Source organism: Platalea leucorodia (assembly GCF_965183815.1).
Source record: "Platalea leucorodia genome assembly, chromosome: 13".
Taxonomy (NCBI): domain Eukaryota; kingdom Metazoa; phylum Chordata; class Aves; order Pelecaniformes; family Threskiornithidae; genus Platalea; species Platalea leucorodia.
This window is the reverse complement of record NC_138835.1, coordinates 1,069,440-1,090,549: the sequence shown is the minus strand read 5'-3', so window position 1 is coordinate 1,090,549 and position 21,110 is coordinate 1,069,440. Positions and strand designations below refer to the sequence as shown.

General features: G+C 62.2%; 1 protein-coding gene across 1 annotated transcript in view; it reads left to right on the top strand.

The window, feature by feature from the left end:
* Window positions 1–21,110, top strand: part of EPB41L1 (erythrocyte membrane protein band 4.1 like 1) — a 63,378-nt gene that overhangs the window by 33,827 nt on the left and 8,441 nt on the right. The window contains exons 3-16 of the mRNA XM_082325587.1: window positions 1,974–2,169; window positions 2,912–3,073; window positions 5,694–5,798; window positions 5,874–5,916; window positions 6,583–6,658; window positions 6,952–7,170; window positions 7,276–7,363; window positions 7,690–7,842; window positions 8,627–8,724; window positions 8,862–9,037; window positions 9,454–9,602; window positions 12,210–12,401; window positions 19,801–19,869; window positions 20,428–20,535. Coding sequence (XP_082181713.1) covers window positions 1,993–2,169; window positions 2,912–3,073; window positions 5,694–5,798; window positions 5,874–5,916; window positions 6,583–6,658; window positions 6,952–7,170; window positions 7,276–7,363; window positions 7,690–7,842; window positions 8,627–8,724; window positions 8,862–9,037; window positions 9,454–9,602; window positions 12,210–12,401; window positions 19,801–19,869; window positions 20,428–20,535 — 1,815 coding nt within the window. The 5' untranslated portion in view covers window positions 1,974–1,992. The remainder of the gene's footprint in view (window positions 1–1,973; window positions 2,170–2,911; window positions 3,074–5,693; window positions 5,799–5,873; window positions 5,917–6,582; window positions 6,659–6,951; window positions 7,171–7,275; window positions 7,364–7,689; window positions 7,843–8,626; window positions 8,725–8,861; window positions 9,038–9,453; window positions 9,603–12,209; window positions 12,402–19,800; window positions 19,870–20,427; window positions 20,536–21,110) is intronic.

The following is a 21,110-nucleotide window of genomic DNA, read 5'->3' as shown; positions in this document are numbered from 1 at the left end:
AGCAGGGCGAGGGAGGGGATTCTGCCCCCCTGCTCTGCTCTGGGGAGACCCCCTGGAGCCCTGCGTCCAGCTCGGGGGTCCCCAGTGCAAGACAGACGTGGCCCTGTTGGAGCGGGGCCAGAGGAGGCCATGGAAATGGTCCGAGGGCTGGAGCACCTCTGCTATGGAGAGAGGCTGAGGGCTGGGGTTGTTCAGCCTGGAGAAGAGAAGGCCCCAGGGAGACCTTATTGGGGCCTCTCAGTGCTTAAAGGGGGCTGATAAGGAAGATGGGGACAGACTTTTTACCAGGGCCTGTAGGGACAGGACAAGGGGCAATGGTTTTAAACTGAAAGAGGGGAGGGTTAGACTGGACATAAGGAAGAAATGTTTTATGATGAGGGTGGTGAGACACCGGAGCAGGTTACCCAGAGAAGCTGTGGATGCCCCATCATTGGAAGTGTTCAAGGCCAGGTTGGACGGGGCTTTGAGCAAGGGGATCTGGTGAAAGATGTCCCTGCCCACGGCAGGGGGGTCGGACTAGATGGTCTTTGAAGATCCCTTCCAACCCAAACTATTCTGTGATTCTAAAAGTGGTCTTTCCCTGGCTGCCTTAGGTCGTGGTCCTGACCAGGCTCTTGCTCTCCCATACCTGCTAGAACAGCGTTTAGGTAATTGGGACTTAGAGGAGGTGATGGTGGTGGGATGTCATGTCACCAAGCACCTCCTCCAGCCCCAGGGTGGCCGGGTCCGTGGCCTGGAGCTGTGCTGGGACCTCATCCCTGCGTTAGCACTGCCGGGGCTGGGGCAAAGCCTGGGGTTTGGCAGCCCAGGGAGAAGCCGGCTCCCTGCCCATGCCACGTGGGCTGTCATTCCAGAAACGGGAATCGGAAATTTCCCCTGTGGGCTTCCACATGCCAAAAAAGTGCAGTTTTTCTGGTGTCGCAGGCATTATTCAGGGCTGCTTGTGTGGCTGCTCTGTGGGCAAGGTGGGTGATGGGACTGTGGGCAGATGCTGCCGACGGAGCCAGCTCGTCCAGCCGCAGCCCCCAGGCACTCTGGTGGCAGCGATCCCAGCTGGTCCTGCGCGGCTGGACACGGCCCGGGGAGCCCGGCGGTGGGGAGCTGGTGGGGCCTGAGCAGCCCGAGTGGCGGATGGGTGACGGTCACAAAGGGTGCTCGATGACCCGTGCACGCGTGGACCATCCCAGGAGCCCTCGCCAGCCCCGTGCTGCATTTGCATAAAGGTTTCAAAAACATAAAAGTTGCAAAAACATGTTACTGAGCACCCCAGCACGGAAAGTGCCTTCCCCTTCCCTGTTCCTGGCCCCGGGTTTGTTTTTGCATCTCGCATGGGGCAGGCAGCTGGAGCTGCAGGCAGGCTTTGTCCCGCCGCCACGCAGGGTCTGGCCACGCTGGCCGTGGGAACCCAGTGGGCTGCTGCTGCTGGGAAGTCCGGAGGGGAAAAAACCAGCCATCCCGGATGCAGTATGTGGAGTTGTCCATGTTTACAATTTGCTGTGTCAGTGCAGCCTTTAACCTGACTCACAGCCTGGTTTTTCTTCCCAGAATAAACCCTTCCACTCATTAAAAAATACTAGGGAAGGTCCCGAAGGCCCCGGGGCTGGGGGAGCAGGGGGCTACGGCCAGCCCTGCTCCCTGCTGTGTGTGCGGGGATGGGGCGTGAGCCCTGTGCCCTGGTCACGGTGGGGCCCTGCCACCGCTGTCCCTCCCCACACCTCTTCTCCAGCTCAACTGAGTATGAAATCCTGACATCTTGTGCTGCTGCCACCGGCCCTTTGCGAAGCCACCTCCCGGAGCAGAGAGGGAGCTGGCTGGCAGCGGATCTGTGCATGCAGGCAGCGGGCAGAGACGGGCAGGTCCCACGCCTGCCCATGCGGCCGGGGCATCCCGGGCTGCTGGCTGCCGGCCGGCATCCTCCATCCCCGTGCGCGTGGGTGACGCCTCTTGTCTCTCCTTGTGGGTGGCGGTGGCAGAGCAGGGTGACAAGTGGCCATGACAACGGAGACGGGCCCCGGTTCGGAGGTGAAGAACGCGCAGGAGGAGGCTCCGCAGCAGCAACTGGAGGCGGCCGCACACGGCCCCACCGCCGCAGCCGCCAGCCCCGCCGGCCGGGACGCTGAGGCCAATGAGAAGCCCGGGGCACCGTCCGATGCCCGAAATACGGAGCCGGTGAGTGGGTGACGGCTGTGTGCCCTGAGATGTGGCAGAGAGGAGGGTGCGGCAGAGGAAGGGGACGTGCCACTGCTCTCTGCTGCCCATCACCGTGTCCTTGCTGCAGCGCGGGGGCTGCAGGGAGCCCGGTGAGGTGGGCACCTCCCCTGCGCTGTCAGCCCCAGGGGGGCATCCCGGAGGGGAGGCCCCTATGACCAGGGCAGTGGATGGGCTCTGCCAGCTGCATCCCAGCTGCCTGTACGGGTCCTTGCAGGCAGGGCAGGCAGAAGGAGCAGTACGGCAGCCCGAAGTGCTGACTGTGCTGGAAATGGCACTGCCGCGGCTGCCAGCCGGGGCGGGGGAGGGAGCGGGTGGCCCCGTGTCCCAGGACCGAGCTGCCCTTGACAGGGCTGGGAGCAGCGGCTGCACCCCGATGTCGGCCTCGGAGCCGCCAGGGAGCTGCGCCGCTGCCCGCCGGCACGGTGCTGCCCTGGCCCTGCCTGCTGCGCCAGGCAGTTGGGCAGGGAGGTTTCGGGTGCTGAGCTGACCCCGGGCTCACGGGCGCCCATTTTCCAGGGACCCTGGTTGTGCCAGCGGCGTGGGGTGGGGGAACTGGGCTGGGCTGTGGACTCCCAAGAGGTCATCAGGCTCCCCCCCGTCAGCTGCGCCCTTCTGCCTGCTGTTGGAGGGCTTTCCCCATCTGTCTGTCCGTCCATCCCAGCAGTGGTGCCAGGTAACCCTGTGTGTCTCCCTGCTCCAGGGCACAGAGATGGAGGAGAAGGACTACAGCGAGACGGACGGGCTCTCTGACAAAACAACCCCCAGCAAGACCCAGAAGTCACCCCAGAAAACCAAGAAAGTGAAGAGTGCCCTCTGCAGAGTGACCCTGCTCGATGCCTCCGAGTACGAATGCGAGGTGGAGGTGAGTCCCAGCCTCAGGGGGCTGCGCTGGCACCAAGGGGGGGACACGTCTCAGCCCGGCGAGTCCCTGATGTCAGGGCTCTTCCAAGAACAGCTTTGTAGTACCTTTCTCCTAGGGAAGACGATCCACAGAAATAGTTGTTTAAGTTGAAATGTCAAAATCAGGAAAAAAATCTGGAGAGACAGACCCTAGCAGGGAATTTCAGCCCAGTGAATCCAAATTTGGCAGCTACTCACAATAGAAAACAGCGTCTAAAAAGCAGAAGCTTAATAGATGGGGGATGGAGCTCTGCCTGACAGTATGCGCACGACATCCCTGCGCCAGCCTGTCCGCCGACACCTCAAGAGCGCAGAGCGCTGGCTGTCCCGCGTGCTAAGGCGAAGGATGCGTGCGCACGTGTTGGCACGAAGAGGCCGACACGCGTGGACCCGCGTGGCTGCCCCAGGCGGGTGTATGTCCGTCCTCGCTGCATCCATCTTCTCATCCCTTGCTGTCCCTCCCCGTAAAGCCAGCAGGCCAGGGACGGCATGGGGAGGTGTGTCAGAGCCTGGCAGCATCGTGCGCGTGTGTGCATGCGTACCTAAGGGGGATGCACGTGCGCATCCTTGGAGCTGCACACACGAGGATGCAGTGCCTTGGCACCGGGCGATGCTGCAGGGCTGCTCTCCTTTCTAGGACAGGCTGGGGGGCGGCCGGGATTAAATCAGGAGTTGAGGCTGGTTTTTGTGGAAGGGTCCCGTGGCCCTGCCGCAGGGGCAAAGGCAGCTGGGAGGAGAAGTTCTTGCCGGGAGCGCCCATTTCTGTCCCCAGCGCTCGCTGTCTCCTGCCTGCAGGTTGGGGAAGGCAGCGCTGCTCTGACCCGCGGCATCGTCCTGGTGGGAGGGACATTTTTAAGGACTGGTAACTTTGCTTAAAAATGCAAAAGCTGAGGTTGTCCAGGAGCAGCAATCCCGGAGCCTTTGCCAGGGAGACCTTTGCACTTGCTGCTGGCGAGTGGGCAGGCGGGTTTTTGTTGGCAGCAGCTCGGAGCTGGGCGCACAGAGCAGGCCTGCATCTGTCTGCAGGTCCTGCCTCCCCCGGGTCGCGGCTGTGCAGGACTGGTGAATGTAAGGAGCGGGGCTGCCTGCTCGCTGTGGGCACCCCGAGGCGGCCGGCGGTGGCGGGGTCTGGCCCCCTGCCCGTGGCACAGGCAGCAGGGCCTTTGATCTCCACGCTCCAGCAGCCACGACTGTTGCTTTAGTGGTAAAATTTGTCACAAAGCCATGGAAAGATGGGTTGTCACGAAGATAAAAGCCGTTCTGAAGAAGAAAAAGAGCGGAGCGCCCCAGGGACGGTGGGGGCTCACGGGGCACAGGAGCGGCTTGCACAAGCCCCGGTGGGGTCGTCCCTCCCCGTAGCATTTGCCAAGCAAAACCTGTGCGCAAGCAGAGACGCGGGTTGCAGGCTCGCTGGCGGCTGCCTGAGCAGAGCAATGCCCCTCGCCGGGCCCGGGTAAGGATGAGCTCTCTGCTGTTGCGGTGCAGAGGATGGGATCGACATTTAGAGAGCTGCTGCTCTCTCAAAAAGCCACCTGGGGCATCGGGGAGAGGGTTAGCATAGAAAGCTGGTGCTGCACTTCTTTCTTTCTTGCGGGCCCCATGGGAATAGTTGTGCCTTGCCTGCATGCTTAATTAAGGCTTTATTCAGTAAAACTCAAAAAGGGGACTCAAACTGTTCAGCGCGACACCCCGGCACATGCCATGGGTGAGCCCTTGCCTTCAAAACCCGGGTCAGCAGGGAGGAGACCCAGGACGGGTGAGTGCCGCGGCTGGAAGAGCTTGGCGGGGCAGCAGGAGCCCAGGGTCGCAGCTGGGGGCAGCGAGCTGCCGGGGCTGTGCTGCTTGGTGCCCTGGGCTGCCATCCCCGGGGCGCGTGGGGAAGGTGCTCCGGTAAGTGGGTGCCTTGGAGAGGGGAGATGGGAGCTGCCAGGCTGGAAGGCTGTAAAGAGGGGAGAAACACACGTGGGAGGGGTTGTTCTTCCATCTCCATGAGCAAGCCTGGGCCTCGCTACCACCGGTAATGAAGGGAAATTCAGGGGACCTCAAAGAACCAGAAAACGAGGGTGCCCTCCAGCCCTGCGCATGGCTCGGGCTCTTCGTGGCTCTCGTTTGTCATGCCGTGCTTCGGCACCCAGCCGCCACCGCCACCAGCGGGGAGGGTGTGGGGAAGGAGCGTGTCCCATGGGCAGCACCGGCCGCCGCGAGCTCTGGGGCGCATTTGTCCCAGCTTGCTGGTCCGGAGCGGAGGTGCCTGGGCTGGCTGGACCCCTCTCTGGTTTGGCATCACTGTCTCCTGGTGTGATGGTGGGTGGGCACCGGCTCCCCGGCCCATGGCTGGGCTTGACCGTGCCCCGTCCCCGCAGCCCCGGGACCGCCTGGGTGTCCCCAAAGCGGTGCTGCCGGGTGAGAGGGCTGCTCTCAAAGGCAGCCCAGCACCTCTTGGTGGTCGCCTGCAGGGCCAGGGCTGCCCTGACCCTCCCCAGTGCTCCCTGCCTGCACCCAGTGGGTGCTGCCTGCGCCTGCTGGGTCTCCAGGAGCACAAGGGAGCGGGCTCACCATCAGTCTCTCCATGTCTCCGACAGAAGCACGCCCGAGGCCAGGTCCTCTTTGACATGGTCTGTGAGCACCTCAACCTCCTGGAGAAGGACTACTTCGGCCTCACCTTCTGCGACTCAGACAGCCAGAAGGTGAGCACTGGGGGTCCCTCTGGGGCCGCCCCTTCCGTGCTGGGACCCCCCTGACCTGCTGTCTCCTCCTTGCAGAACTGGCTGGACCCCTCCAAGGAGATCAAGAAGCAGATCCGCAGTAAGTGCCCGGGGAGGGTCCATCCTCCCCAGCCCTGGGGCATCCCGCGGGGCTCCTGGATGGCTCGGCTGTGGCTGTCCTCCAGCGGGTCCCTTCCCCACCTGCCCTGGAGCTGGCTGGGGGACAGGGATGCTGCTGCTCGTTTGGCTGCCTGTTACCCACCTCTCCTCTTACTCATGACAGGCGTGGGGGGCAAAGGACCCCATCTATGCCACCGGAGAGCTGGCTGAGACCTGGTCCCTCTCTGGGCGCCATCCCCACCTGCCCTGAGCAGGGAGGACAGGGATGGGGGGAACAGTGGGGGCTTGCTGGGACAGGTCCTGGGGTGCCTTTGCCCATGATGCCTTGCTGGGGCAGCAAAAGGGCTGTTGCCCCAGGTGTCACCTTCTGGGACAAGTGAGGCCTTTGCTGTGACGTTGGAGTCACGCTGAGCTGATGGCTCCTGAAGTTGTGATGCTTTTCTCTCCCCAGCTGTTTGGGGAGGATTAACCAAGTCGTGCTGGTGTCCTGATGGCTGTTCTCCCAGCACCTTCTGGAGCCTCCTTGTCCCTGCCCCATGCCGGGCTCGGGGGGAGTCGTGGGACCCTTAGTGGATACCCGGGTGCTCCTGCACGCCTGCGTGCAGCCAGCGTGGGTGCTGCCCTTACTGCTCTTTCCCCTCCCTAGGCGGGCCCTGGAACTTCGCCTTCACTGTGAAGTTTTACCCTCCGGACCCTGCCCAGCTCACGGAGGACATCACAAGGTGAGGACCACCCCTCCACGGGCATGGCTGCCGGAGCAGCTCCCCAGGGACCGGCTGGGAGCATGTGGAGGGGCAGGGCTCGGGCAGGGGGATGTCTGGGGGCTCGCTGCCCTCCCGCTGCCTGTGGCATGTCTAAGTCACGCAGAGCCGGGCCAGGAAGGTGGCGTGGGAGGTGGCAGTCCCCACAGAGAGCAGTGCAAGGTGGGATGCATGCTGCGGCTTCCCGGGGAGCCCCAGCCTGCTGCAGAGGGCACGTGCCTCCGCCCCGCGCTCACCCTCTGCCCCTCCTGCAGATACTACCTGTGCCTGCAGCTCCGTGCGGACATCATCACGGGGCGTCTGCCCTGCTCCTTTGTCACGCATGCCCTGCTGGGCTCCTACGCCGTGCAAGCCGAGCTGGGTGACTACGATGCTGAGGAACATGTGGGCAACTATGTCAGCGAGCTCCGCTTCGCCCCCAACCAGACGCGGGAGCTGGAGGAGCGCATCATGGAGTTGCACAAGACCTACCGGTGAGCCCCAGGAGAGGACGGGCTGGTGGTGAGGAAGGCACCGGGCAGCTGGCCCACGCCTGGTGGGGCACCCGGCCATGTGTCCCCGTCTCTGTCTCCCTGCAGGGGAATGACCCCCGGGGAAGCGGAGATCCACTTTCTGGAGAATGCCAAGAAGCTCTCCATGTACGGGGTGGACCTGCACCACGCCAAGGTACGGGGCCGTGGGGCTGCCAGAGCGATGGCCAGCGCCACTCCATCCTGCCCTGCTGCCTGCACACCCCTCCCTGCCCAGCCCCTTCCTCCCACGATGAAGGTTCAACAAGGACACAGTCCTTGGCTGGCTGGCTCTGGGTGGCCCCACGTTGGACCAGAGGACCTCCAGAGATCCAACCTCAACCAGTCTGTGATTCAGTGACCTCTCTGTCAGCCAGTCCCCTGTAGCAGAGCACTGAGCAGGAGGGAGTGTGGCATTGCTGGCCGGACTGGTTCTTACTGGGCAGCTCAGCAGTCCCCTCCTGTCCCTCTTGCCTCCTCCAGGACTCAGAGGGCATCGACATCATGCTGGGCGTCTGCGCCAACGGCCTCCTCATCTACAGGGACCGGCTGAGGATCAACCGCTTCGCCTGGCCCAAGATCCTCAAAATTTCCTACAAGAGGAGCAACTTCTACATCAAGATCCGCCCGGGTGAGGTGGGTGCCATGCGCCAGCGCGGCCCCGGGGCACGGCAGGGTGCCTGCTCTGCTGGGCTGGGGCTGCCTGGCGGGGAGGTCCTCGCCTGGCTCCAGCCTCTGCCCCAAGGGTCCCGAGTTAACGACCACGCTGGCCAAGAGAGCACATCTCCTGGGGCGTATGGAGGCTTGCAGCAAGTGCTTTCCTGTTCGTGCTCTCATTTTGTCGCTGGCAAAATGACTTCAGCAGGCTGAGGGCACCCCAGGCTCCTTTCCCCTCCCGCCGGACACCGTGACCCCGCTGGTGTAGGGAGGTCGCCCAGGAAGGGAGGTTGAGGGCCATTTTTGATGTGTCTTCCGTGCTTCACAAAAAAACATCAGGAGGCTTTTTCATTCGTTTTCCAACTTCATTTTCACTCTTCTCACTTTTATGTGCACTGATGGGAGAATGCATTTCCACCCACGTTTCCCAGCAGGCAGGAGGGCGAGGACACTGCATCTAAAATGGAGAGTGATGCCCTCTTGCCAAAACGAGCTGTAAAAGGTTTTGTGTCTTGAGGGAATTTATTTTGCACTGAAAAGCCATTTACAGTTGAGGAAAGTGCTTAGGCCAGAAGTGCGGGGGCGTGATCCCACCACCCAGTGGGGCGTTGCATGGGCCTCTCCAGCACTGCTTTGAAGACTTTTTTTTGCATGGTCCTGGCTCCTGCCAGGGGAACCTGAGGGCCCTGGCGAGGCAATCCCATCCCAGCATGTCCTCTAGGGCAGGATCTGCCTGTAACGGCATGTCTCTGTCTCCCCCAAGTACGAACAGTTTGAGAGCACCATTGGCTTCAAGCTGCCCAACCACCGCTCCGCCAAGCGTCTCTGGAAGGTCTGCATAGAGCATCACACCTTCTTCAGGTGAGGAGACCTTCTTCATGCCTCCCTTCTCGGCGGCAGACGTGCTCCTGCCTCTGCCGCAGTGGGTAGAGGTGGGGGGCAGCGCCGGGGGGCACGGCTGGGGCTCGCTGACGGCGCTCCCCCCCTCTCACCCCCAGGCTGGTGTCCCCAGAGCCACCCCCCAAGGGCTTCCTGGTGATGGGCTCCAAGTTTCGCTACAGCGGGCGGACGCAGGCGCAGACGCGGCAGGCCAGCGCCCTCATCGACCGCCCGGCTCCCTTCTTCGAGCGCTCCTCCAGCAAACGGTACACCATGTCTCGCAGCCTTGACGGAGGTATGCCCCAAATTGGGGAGGGGGAGGGAGATTGGTCCGCTGGCGGGAGCGAGGGGGATGCTGTTCGGCTCGTCTCTGCGAGCTGTTCGGCTCATTTGGCAGGGTTATGGCAGCCATCAGGCTTCCTTCTGGAGGCTGTCCCCAACCGCATCCCCATGGCAGGGGGTTTGTCCCCACCCCAAGTGGTAGCTCAGAGTGTGCGTGAGCAGGGGGACATGGCAGGGCTGGGGTCGGGCAGCTCGGGGACGGGGCTCCCCCCGGCTCCCTGTGCCCTGGGACCCCTGCGGCCGTCCCCGCTGCGGGGCGTTCAGGGCTCCTCGGCCCCCTGGGCTGAGCTGGCAGGGTGGGGGGCAGGGGCTGGGGTGGGGGTTGGGGGGGGCAGGGCTGGGGTGACCCGGGCTCTCCCCCACGAGCAGAGTTCTCGCGCCCAGCCTCTGTCAGCGAGAACCACGACGCCAGGGTGGAGGGCGAGAAGCAGGATGAGGATGGTGAGTTTGGCAGCAGGAGACGGTCCGAGACGGAGGACGAGGAGGTGACCACGCCAACGAAAATCAAGGAGCTGAAGGTACAGACGAGGCGGGCAGAGGAGGGTGGAGGTGGGTGGGTAGGCTGGCTCACACCCGGAGAGGGCAGGCAGGGGACCGGGCACAGGCAGCAGGGCTGGGCTGCAGGCAGGAAGGGTCACCTCGGGGCACAGTCCCCTCCAGCCCTGTCTCTGCCGGCTGTGCCCCAGGCTGGTGGGACCCTTGGGACACAGATTTGGCCTCACCGGTGGAAATGGGGCTGTCACAGGGGCTCGGCTCAACTCTGATTCCCCAGCGCCCTCCAGGTGCTCTCGGGGCTCATCCCCAGGCAGGGCTGGACCTGGGAGCAGCCCTGCTCCGGGACAGGGACAGGGATGGGGATGGGGACAGGCCAGGCGCACCGGTGCCCGCCACTGCCCAGGCACAGCCCACCCACTCCCTGCCCTGGCCGCCGGGCTGGCCCAGGGACACCCCAGCCCATTTCAGCCCCGCGCTGCGAGGGGAGGGGGGTCCGGTCCTTCTGCGCACTACCAGCCCCTCAACTTAACTGTGATGTTTGTGACAAGTTCCCTCGACTGACTCTGCTGGTTACTTTTAACCCTCTCTCTGCTGCCAGCCGGAGCACGAAACAACCCCCAGGCACAAGCAGGAGGTATTCTCTCTCTGGAGTATCTTAGTCCTCATCGGTGCATCATATTGTCCATCCTTTCCAAAGCCACACTGTGTGTCACCCTATTTACTGGAATACAAGATGCACCGAGGCGGGGGGTTGGATGCTAGAGAAGCCCGATGAGCAGACAGCTGGGGATCTGCCCCAGCACGCACACGGCATCTTCTATCCCACTAAGTAAGGTAGTCCTAATCGTGCGTGTGAGCAAGAGCCCTCCCGAGGCGCAACGGCCAGGCCCCCGCGCTGAGTCCTTGGCCCGTTGGGAAGACCTGGCTTCTGCTCGTGTTACTGACTCCGCCATGTCCTCGCCTCGTGTCTCCTCTCCGTCCGGCCCTGCAGCCCCAGCTCCCCTGTGGAGGCTGGTCCCATCGCTCCCGCTGGCGCCCCGACCCGTGCTCTGCTTTTGCCTGACCCAAACTGCCTCCGTCACCGCCCTGCCCGGCGGCTCTGCTCTCCCGCAGCCCCCCGCTCCCGCAGCGTGGCTCCCCTCCGCGCAGAGCCGGGCTGGAGCTCCTCGCAGCGCTGCGGCTGCCGTCCCGCCCCGCCGGGGGCAAATGAGTCTCTGAGCTGCCTTCAGCGCCCGCTCAGCTGCCTGGGGGGGCAGGCGCTGGCACCCATCCCTGTGCCAGAGGGCAGCTGCCTGCATCTGCCCGGCCTGAGAGTGGGCTGTCGCAGAGAAGAGGGAGGCTGTGCCCTCCTCTGCACAACCTCCTGTGTCCGCGGTAGCCCCTCATCAGGAATGATTCATCCCAGCCTAAAATCCATGGCTGCTCCCCAGGGGTTCCCTCTCCGCTCGCAGTGGGACGTAGGTCCGCACTGGAGCTGTCGATGGGGGCAAACGCGGCCAGGCGATGGGGTTTGCTGCACTGGCACCACCCAGTCCTCGCCGTCCCGCTCGGCACCGCAGGGCAGACCCCGCTGGGGCGGTGGGCACCGGTCCCGGTCCCTCCCCTGCCCACGTCATTGCTTACCCCGCTGCATGTGCATGTGCTGCTCGCCCGGCGCACCCCGAGCCCAGAGGTGGGCAAACCACGAAGCGCTTCGCCACGGCTCGGCCACGCGGGTCCCCGGGGGGAGTTTGTTCATGAGTTGCGCTGAGCCTTCAGGATCTGGAAAATTTGGTAGGGTTTTTCATGGGACTCTCCGGGGTCTCTGGGCTGTTGCTGTGGAGCAATACCGGGGAGGTGTTTTAGGTGACTCCTTTCGAACCTCAAAAGAGGTTTGAGTTTAAGTTTGATGCAGAAGCCAGGGTCCTTGCTCTTGCTGGTTCTTGCTCCGAGCCAGTTTGCCCACCTCTGCGGCAGGACGAGGGGAGCCACCCTGGTGCCTGTACCGTCACAAAACGATGCTCTAACGCCTAAACCCCACCTTGCACTTGAGCGCTCTGAGCTGTCCTCTCCACAGCGGGCCAGCCCCCACCCCAGGCTGCCGTCGGGCCCAGGCTGGTCCATGGCGACCCCGGCTTGGATCCACGCTGGACGTCTCTGACCAGCCCCTGAGCACCTGCCCTTTGGCAAAGCCCACTTCGAAGGAGCTCCGTTGGAAATGCCGGTTTCCTGCCCTGCCGGGACAGAGGCTCGGGCTCCCTTTGTGCCTGGCACGGGAGAGCAGCAGAGGAGGCTGCTGGTATTTCCAACAGGGCCCGATCCCTTGCTGATCCCGGGGAGACCCCGCTCTCTTCCTCCCGGTGGCTTAGCTTGTCCTCCGCAGGCCGTGCTGGCGATGCCGCAGGGGCGTGCTGTGCCCTTCGCGGAGGGAAGCCTGCCGCGCGCGTTCTGCCACGTGCTGCTTTTTTGCTGCTCCCTGCAATGGTCTTAGCGAGGACTGCAGACCAGGGTGCTCTGACTCGCTCTTCATTTGGCTCTTGAGACCCTAAATTCAAGCCCAGTGTGAAGCAAACCCTCCCAGTGCCCCTGCTCATCTCTGTTGCCTTGGCTGGCACTTTAATCATAGTTATCTTCCTCTCTCCTTCCCCAAGTTTTTAGACAAGCCAGAAGATGTTTTGCTGAAGCATCAGGCCAGCATCAATGAGCTGAAACGGACCCTGAAGGAGCCCAACAGCAAGCTGGTTCACAGGGACCGGGACAGGAGGCTGCCTTCCTCACCAGCCTCTTCCTCACCCAAGCACGAGGATGAAACACCAAAGGGAACCCCAGAAAAGGCCAGCGAGGTTTGTTCCACTGCTTCTCTTATGGAGGGGATCCGGCTGTTCGCAGGGGGATGTTCCTCAGCTGTTGGGCTCTGGGTCGCTGCCTCCCCTGCTGCCCTGGGGGAGCACGGTGGAAATTACCTGGCGGGGACCCGGGGGCCTTTGGCCAGGCCAGCGTCTCTGTTTTGTAACGAGCGAACCGTTTTCATATTGCTGGAAGTGATCTCCCCTTGTGCCCATGGGGTTGAGCTTCTCATTCTTCTCCGGAGGGCTGTGTTTTGGGGGTACCTGAGAGCTGGGCTGTGGCTTTCTTGGCCCATGAGATGGGGCTTTCCTCACCCCTCGTACCAGCAGGGCTGCTGTGTGGTGGTGCCCGGTGCAGCTCTTGCCCAAGGGGTGGCCCCAGCAGAGCAGGACCGGGTGCCCCATCGTGCTTTCACCAGCCGGGACCTGGGTGGTGGGAGTAGGCGGGGGGGTGAGCGGTGCCGCACCGGCATCCCGCACGCGCGTCCCCCCCTCCTGCCATTTTGCCTGTGGCTTTGCGGTGGGACCGCGAGTGTGAAAGGAAGGCGCCTGGGGAGCTGGAACTGGGGGTGCCAGGACACGCAGGGCCCCCGGTGCTGTGTGAGGGGCGTGGATGTGGCGCAGCTGGGTGCTCTGTGGTGCCGGGTTCCTGGCTGGCTCGGTGCAGGCAGCGTGCGGCTGGCTCGGTGCAGGCAGCGTGCGGCAAGGGCATCCCCGCTGCCAGCCTGGGTGCCCTCTCCCTGCCAGGGACCCTCCCTGCTTGCCGTCCCCTCCGCGGTGTTCCCTCCCTCACGAGGGCTCTGGAGCCAGTCCTGTGCCCGCACCAGCGGGCATGGCTGCAGGCAGGGCGGACGCCAAGCGCAGGGCCCGCTTTGCCCTGGCTCCCTCCCGGGACAGCCTCGCGGAGCAAGCGGGGACGTGGGGCCGGGCCGCGAGGAGGGTGCGCGGCGCTGCGGGGCGGCTGGGCCAGGGGCTCTCTGCGGGGGGGTCGTGGCGTGCACGTGCGCCCGCTGGTCCCCAGCGCTGACCGGAGGCCCGGGGCTGCAGGGTGACCCAGGCAGAGGTGAGCTCACAGCCCCTCGTCAAAGCACTGAGGGATTTCAACCCACATCTCTTTTACAAGCAAATATATAAGAGCAGAGATGGAAATGGAGCATCTAGAGCTGGCATAGCAGTGACCTCTGTTCATCCGTCCATCCACCCACCCACCCACCATTTGTTCCTTCATCCCTTCTCATGTGCTTTCTCTCTCTCTCTCTCTCTCTCTGTCTCTCTGTCTGTCTCTCTCTCTCTTTCCCTGTGGGTGCTGGGGTTTCCGTGCTGGCACAGACGATGGAAGAGGACACCCTAGACGATTTTACATCTGAGCACGGAGCTTCCCTAAGCATGGAGTCTTTCACGCAGAAAAGCCTTGTCTCCTCTCCTGAGGTTGTCACCATCCTCCTTCTCTCCCCACCCCTCGCTCTCACAGTTTGCCCCCCGTGGGGCCCTCGGCCTGCCGAGGTGGCTCCTGCCCTCTGAGCACAGCTTGAGCCCTTTGCTGGCCCCCCTGGGTGGGTCCCCTCGCCAGCAACGGGCAGGATCCCTCGCCGGGATGGGGTTGTTGGTGAAATCCACTCCCGACTGTTTCTTCTGGGCTGTGAGACAGGGTCCTGGGAGAGGCCTTCCAGTGGAGCCCTGCTGTGCACCCCCAGGGCTGGCTGTGTGGGCGAGGGGCCGTGCTGGAGGCCAGTGCTGGGGGTCCCAAGGCAGCGCTGACCCTATGGCACAGGCGCTCCGTGGGCGTCCGCTCCAGGTGCAAGCAGGCAGGCAGCTACAAGCTGTCTTTAGCAATCCCTTGTGCTTTCCTTTCACTTTGGCTACAGTTAGAGTTCCCCAGGCCCAGGCACCCTGAAATAGGGCATCTCTGGAGGCACCAGAAATGTTGGATTTATGCCTATGCAAAGCAGGGTCATGCTGCCTTCGATGTCTTTGCGCAGCGCCCACGGCTGAGGAATGAGGGCTCTCGGCACTGCTTGCATGCAGGGTTTATCTCACGTGATGGTGGTTGTTTCCCAGGACAGCCTGAGAAGATACCACTGAGCAGAAGAAAACTGGTCTTTGAGACTTGGTTCTGGTGTGGCTGGGCCCAGCCACGCCGCGGCGTGGTGCCCAGCGGTGCTGGGGTGCACGTCCTGCCTGAGTGCCCCTAGGGAGGACAGCGGAGCGGGAGCAGCGTCAGGCCGGGCGCAGCCGAGCCAGGGGCAGGGGCGAGGCTGGTCCCACTCTCGCTCCCTGTCGTCTCCCTTAGTGCTGAAGTCGCCAGCGTCGGCAGGCTGTGCCCTGCCAGCCCAGCCGGAGCCAGGACCTGGGCTGGCTGGAGCGCGTCCCCGGGAGGCAGCGTGGGCGGGAGTGAGGGCTTGGGCACAGCCTCGGGCTTCAACAGGGCTCACAGCAACCGGTGTTGAGGGAATGCCAGAGACCAACCTGGGCTTCCCGGCAGGCCCACTGCAGCCGCCGAGTTAGTGATAATGTTGCTTTCGTGGGTCAAACCCAGCTGTGAAAGACCTACGTGCAACCTGGTGCTCCTGGCAGTCACCGACTGCCTCTGTTGCGATTTCCACGGGCTAGGAAGAAATAAAACCTGGGTTGGAGGCAGGTGTGGAGGACAGGACCTGGAGAGCAGACAGTGCTTGGGAGCGCAGGGTAAAGGGATGTCGGAGAGGCTTGTGCGAGCGATGCTGTAGGGAGCTGGCGCGGGGCAGGTCTCCTGAAGACCTGGCTCCTCCAGCACGGGTGCGCAGGGCTGCGGGGCTGTGGCAGGGTGCAGGTGCCGTGGCAGAGTCCCTGGCAAGGGTCCGTCTTCCATCTGCGGAGGAGGGTGCCCTTACTGCCCTGCGTGTGGCACGGCTTGCGATGCACGTGTGCCATCCCAGCGGCTGTCCCGGCAGCGCGAAAGCCGCTGCCCTGGGGCGGCTCGGCGCCCTCGCAGGGGGCCAGCGGCGGGCCGTACCCGCGCGCAGCCCCCGTGGTGCCCCCTCCCAGGCGCAGCCCTGCTGGCACTCGGCGATTTTCAGGGGACAGCCACGCTCTGGCCAGAGCCCGGGGCAGGCGTGAGGTCTGCTGCTTGCCCGGCTGCTGCCAGGGCAAGGCCTGGGGCGCTGTGCCTAGGGAGCTTCGCTTCCTTCGGCACCTGCTAAAGAAGGCAGGAGCTGGGAGGTGGCGTTTTTGTGCCGGGGGCTTTCACCAATTTCTGATTCCCCTCCTTGTGGAAGCCCTTCCACTAGTAAATGGTTCTCCTCCTTTCTCTCTCTCCTCTAATCTCATCTTCTTTTCCCTTCCCTCTCGCTCTGCTTCCCTCTGCCCCCCTGTTTCCCCTTACTCAATATCAGTTATTAGGTTTCCATTTCGGGTGCAACTGCTCCAGATATTCACCCTGACACCCCTGCGTGGAGCACGGCTCACCTCTTCAGGGATTTTTTTCCTAGTCTGAGCGGGGAGCGGGCAGCCAGCCCCCCGCTCACCGGGGCTGGAGCACACCCCGCTGCCCCGGAGCGTCGGCCTGGCCCAGCCTGCGGAGGTGACGCTGGCTCTGCCCGCGGGCGGGTGCCCGGGCAGCCCGTGTCACAGCGCCAGCCCTGCGGTGAGCTCCGCAGGACCGTGCCCACAGCATTGCCCTTCGCGCCTGTGCTGCCTGCAGTAGGATGGCTGGGGAGGCCGCTGGGCTTCCTCATCGGTGCAGATATTTTCCTGCTGCTGTCTTCTCATGGGTTATTTTCTACCTTGTGTTCCACAAGTGGTTGAATTTTAGCAGTGCTTTGTTCTTGGCACTCGTGAAGCCTTTAGCTGTCTTGCAGGACAAGCGCGTGAATGTACGAAGTGTAGGTAGGAACGGCGATCGAGCGTCCTCCCCTGCGCAGCGGCACGGACACGCCGCGTGGCAGGTCGCACGCCCGCGCTCTCCTCGCTGCAGGGTGCTCCGCAGCCTTTGCTTGGTCCTTGCTGCAGTACCCGTAGCTGTCTCAGCGCCAAGCCTGTGGTCTTTTGCATTTCACAGGTAACCTTTTACAGGTTACATTTTCTGAACCACTTGGTTTCAGCATTGCTAGAAACCTTTGCTAAATAGTTGCTTCTGATGAGATTTCCCTGGCGAGCTGGAAAAGAAGGATGGACTTTGGAGTGAATCTGAGCTGCAGCTGCTGGTAAGAAGCGGAAAGGGCCTTTCTGATGCCTAATGGTGGTTCCTTTTCTTGCTCGTGCTCCTGGCAGTCTGACATAGTCTTAGGGCACGTGGATGAAGAGTGAAGCTGCTCAAAACACAGAGCGTTGCCTACAGAGAAATCTCACCCTTTGCTCACGGAGATTGCTAAAGCCAGCTGAAAACAGGAGTCAGATGGGGAGTCCCAGCTGGGTTTAACCAGCTGTGTTCCCCTGCCGCATGAGAGATGCCCCGATGGCTGCTAATGTGTCTGCTGGGAGCACTGCTCCCACTTCTGTACTTCCAGCAAAGCTGCAGGTATCGCAGGTATGTCAGTGCGCCACCGCCCAGAGCAAAGCACGGTCCCTGGAGAGGAGAGGGGGGCTCGGTCCCCATCACCGCATCAGCCCCCTTATTTTCAGTCCCTTCTCTCCGTCAGCGAGTTGCCAAGCTCTTTGTATAGACCCTGCCTCAACTCTTGCATGAATAATAATAATTTAGTCAGCCCTGTCTGAGGCAGATCAGCTTTCTGTTACTCAGGACAGCAGTCGTCAGCAGTTAGGTAAGGTATGTTTGATGCTAACTCTTCTTGCTCCAATTGCAATGCAGGGCTCGGAGCATTGGGTATTTATAGAGAGAGAAACTCCTAGGCTGGAAACGGTAGCTCTAAAGAAAGCTCTGGGAGTCAAGAAAGAAGAAGCACATGCAGGCGCCTCAGAGGTGAAAATGAGCGCGAGCGTATCGAAAGTGGAGATGGCAGTAGGGAAAGCCAAGGAAGTGGCAGGCCGGGAAGAGCCAGCAGATGCAGCCCTGGATACCCGGATGAGAGCAAAAATGATCGCTAGCCCAGAGGATTTTGAGTCTGTCTGGGAGGATGAGGTCTATGAGAAGGAAACCAGGGGGGAGCCCAGGCGGGAGGCAGAGCGCCTGCCAGCTGAGAGCGCAGAGAAAGAGCCCCAAGAGCAGGGCGAGGAAGCAACCACCGATAAGCCAGGTCCGCCCAAGCCATGTCAGCAGCCTGAAGAGAGGCAAAGGGCCAAGATTTTGGGGCCAGAGCCTCCCCAGGCAGAAAGCGAGGTGGTCTCCAAGGAGCGTGCTTCTGCAGCCTCCAGGAAGCAGGAGGCCAGAGTGCCGGCCGCAGCCACGGAGCTCGTTAAAATTAAAGTGAAGGCTAGCGACGACAGCTCGGAGTCTTCTGCGACCCAGAGGATCATCTACTTAGGAGATCCAGAGGGAGAGGCGAAGGACAGTAAAACACACCTGCCCTCGGAGACTGGTGGACGGCTTGGCTTGGAGGAGAGTCCAGAAGCCACCGTGAACCACGCGGCACCTGTGGCAGAAGGGTTCCAAGCCCCTTCCTCAGCAAGTCAGCAACACGGGGCAGTGTCTGGAAAACCTGCCGAAGCAGCGGAGCAGCCCGGGACAGGCTGTGATGGGACCAGCCTGGCAGGACGCCCCTCCTCGGGGCGGGAGGAAGGGCCGCCCCTACAGCGGGAGAGAGCATCTGCTGGGCCGAGAGGCTGCGAGGCACCCGAGGGAGCTGAAGCCCTACCGTGTGCCCGAGAGGTGGGACCGGAGGAGATGGAGCTGCGAAGCCCAGTGGGAGGCTTGAAGCCGTGTGGCCTGGCAGGGGACAGCCGCAGGGCTGAGGAGCACGGAGGGAGCCCAGTACAGAGCCCGGACATCTGCACGGCACTGGAGGGGCTCTCAGGAAGGACTGGAGCAGACAGCGACAAGGAGGAAAGTGCCAGAGTGGTTCTTCAGATGGAAGAGATAGAGACCAAGTCGCCTCCGTCAGTTGTGCCGTGGCAGGGCCACCCTCCCACCACCGCGGGGTCGGAGGGGGATAAACCCAGGCCTCCTGCCCCTCCGCCCTTTCCCCAGCAGTCCGGCCCTGTCCCTGCGGAGCCAGCCCCAGGCACTGAGCCTGAGGGCAGAGACCTGTCCCAGCGTACCAGCCCTGTAAGAGGTGTGGGCATACCCAAGGACGCGAACCCCTCAGCGGAGGTGGCACGCAAGGAGGCAAGCGCTGTAGGAGGCAAAGGAGCACCCGAGGACGTGAGCCCTGTAGCAGAGGTGGCGACACCCAGGGGTGCCGATCCTGAATCTGAAGAACCCCAAGACATGGGCTTTGCTACATGGAAACCACACCACGGTGCAAGTCCCGTTGCAGGAGGACTACCCCAAAGCACAGACGCTGCAGCAGAGCCGATCCAGGCCAGAGACCCGGCCACAGGGGAGGTGGCCCAGGACACGGACCCTGTCACAGCGAGGGCAACCCAGAGCGAAGTCCCTGCCACAGAAGAGCTGCTCCAGGAGGAGAAGCCCATGATAAAAGAGCTCTCCCAGGGCACAGGGCCCACACCAGGGAAGCTGACCAGAGGTGAAGGCCGTGGGATGGAAGAATTGTCCCATGACAAAAGCCCTTGCATGGAAGAGCTGCCTCCCAGGGGAGAAGAACCAGAACAACAGACCGAGGCCATAACAAGAGACCTGCCCCAAGAGGGTCCCATGGCTGGAGGGCTGCTCCACACTGCAGATCCCAAAGCGCAAGAGCCACCCTGGGACTTGGAGTTCAATGCGGGACAAGATTGGCAGGGCAGGAGCCCTGCAGCAGGAGAAACCGCCAGAGACAGCGACCTTGCTCCGGGGCAGCCAGCGCAGGATAAGTCTCCTCCCAGAGAAGCTGCTGATGTCCCGCACTCCCGCTCCCCTGCAGCAGGATTGTGTCAGGGAAGCAAGACGGACCAGCTCTTCACCTTGATCTGTGAAGGCGGGGGAGAGCTGCAAGCAAGCAGTGGGCTGCATCAAATAGAGCCTGCGTCTGGTGGCGTGGCCGGGAGGACAGGAGCCGTGTCCCAGGAGCATGGAGATGTCACTGTGGCCCCAGGTAGCTGGCAGGACGGCGAGAACTACAGGAAAACCTCAGTGGCCTCTAAGATTAAGATGTTCGAGCAAAGCGAAGCAGAGCGAAGGGCAGCCCAGGAGGGACAGGAGCGTGTGCCTGAAGCTGAGACATCAGCAAAAGCAAAGGAGAAGACGGGTCTGGCACAGGACGTGCTTCTGAACAGAGGCCTCGCCTCGCTGCCGGCGGTGCCGGTCACTCCGGTGGCACCCGCGTCCGGCGTGGGCTCCTTGGCCCTCGAGCAAGGGGCTGGTTCAGGAGACAACTCCCAGCCTCTCTCTCTGAAGGAAGATGTTTCTGTTGACCTGGAGCACGAAGGAGAAGACAGTGCTGACCTGGCCTCCCCCGACTCTGGCTGCGAACTCACACTGGCAGAAGCCGTGGTAACTCTTCCAATGAACTGTCCGGACGGAAAGTTCATGCGCATGTTGTGTGGCTCTTTATTATCATGTTCAGTGGCTCCTCACACATCCATTGACTGACAGCAGTCGCTTTGCATCCCCTGTCCTTTTATGTATGTGTGTGTGGTCAGGCTTATTTGCTGAATGCAGACCCGCTGGCCAGTCGGTTCATCAGCTTTTGTTTTGTGACCCCCCCCGACATTTTGGCTCCCTGGAGAATGCCGCTCACTAAAGCCAAGAGCGGGCACCCAAGCTTCATGTCCAGGAGCAAGAAAGGGAGACGGGGGGTGGCTGAAGGAGCTGCGACTCCGTCACGGACACGCACGCACACCTAGCAGCGGCGTGCCCACGCTTCCAGCTTCACCCTTGCATTTCTTACGTTGATATCCCTTCTTGCTTAGCTCCCCGGCCTCACCCACCCTCCCCTGTCTTCAGCAAGCTGGTGGCTGGATGATGAAATAGCTTTCTTCGCTCTTGTAAGCTCTAGATCAGCTCCTGTAGAGATCATTTCCTTACAACTAACCATTTTCTCTAATCCAGAGCAAATCTCAGGAACCAAGTGGGGAAGAGAAGGATTTATCTGACCCGTCAGTAAAATCCAGCCCGAAAGAGGAGAATTTAAAGACTGCTGTTCCAGTGGTCTTCCAGGTCTCAGTGCTGTTTTACTAACTGCTTCTTACCGTAGTATGAAAGCTCACCTTAACCAGCTGAGGGCTGTGTGCTTCCAGCTCCCCTCCCCATTGCAGAGCTGTTATGTATATATTTATACATACACACACACACAAACATGTATGCAGGTGTGTTCCCCCTGAGTTTGTTTGACACCCTGTTTCTCATACCTCTCAACCTCCCAGCAGCGCCAAGGGAAGGCTGGGCCAGCACAGCCTGGCCCGTTGGGGGGACGGCTCTGGCTGCAAACGCTTGGACCAGAGTCCAGGAGGTGGGGTTCCTCTGGCATCGGTGGGCTTAGAGCTGTTCCTAAGGGAGAACTGCCGAGAGCGAGATGCAAAGTCCAGCAATGGGTCAAGATTTCCCATGGCTTCATGGCAAAGTGTGGCGAGGGGAAACGTACCCTCTGATGGCGGAGTTGAGAGGTATGTCCATGTCTGGAGAAGAGCTAATGGAGGGAGGTCATCCCTTGGCTCTGATCGTGCTGTCAATTACACTGACCAAACACTCAACCAGGTCGTCCCTCAGACTCCCCCCCGGCTGCGTGAGGCCTC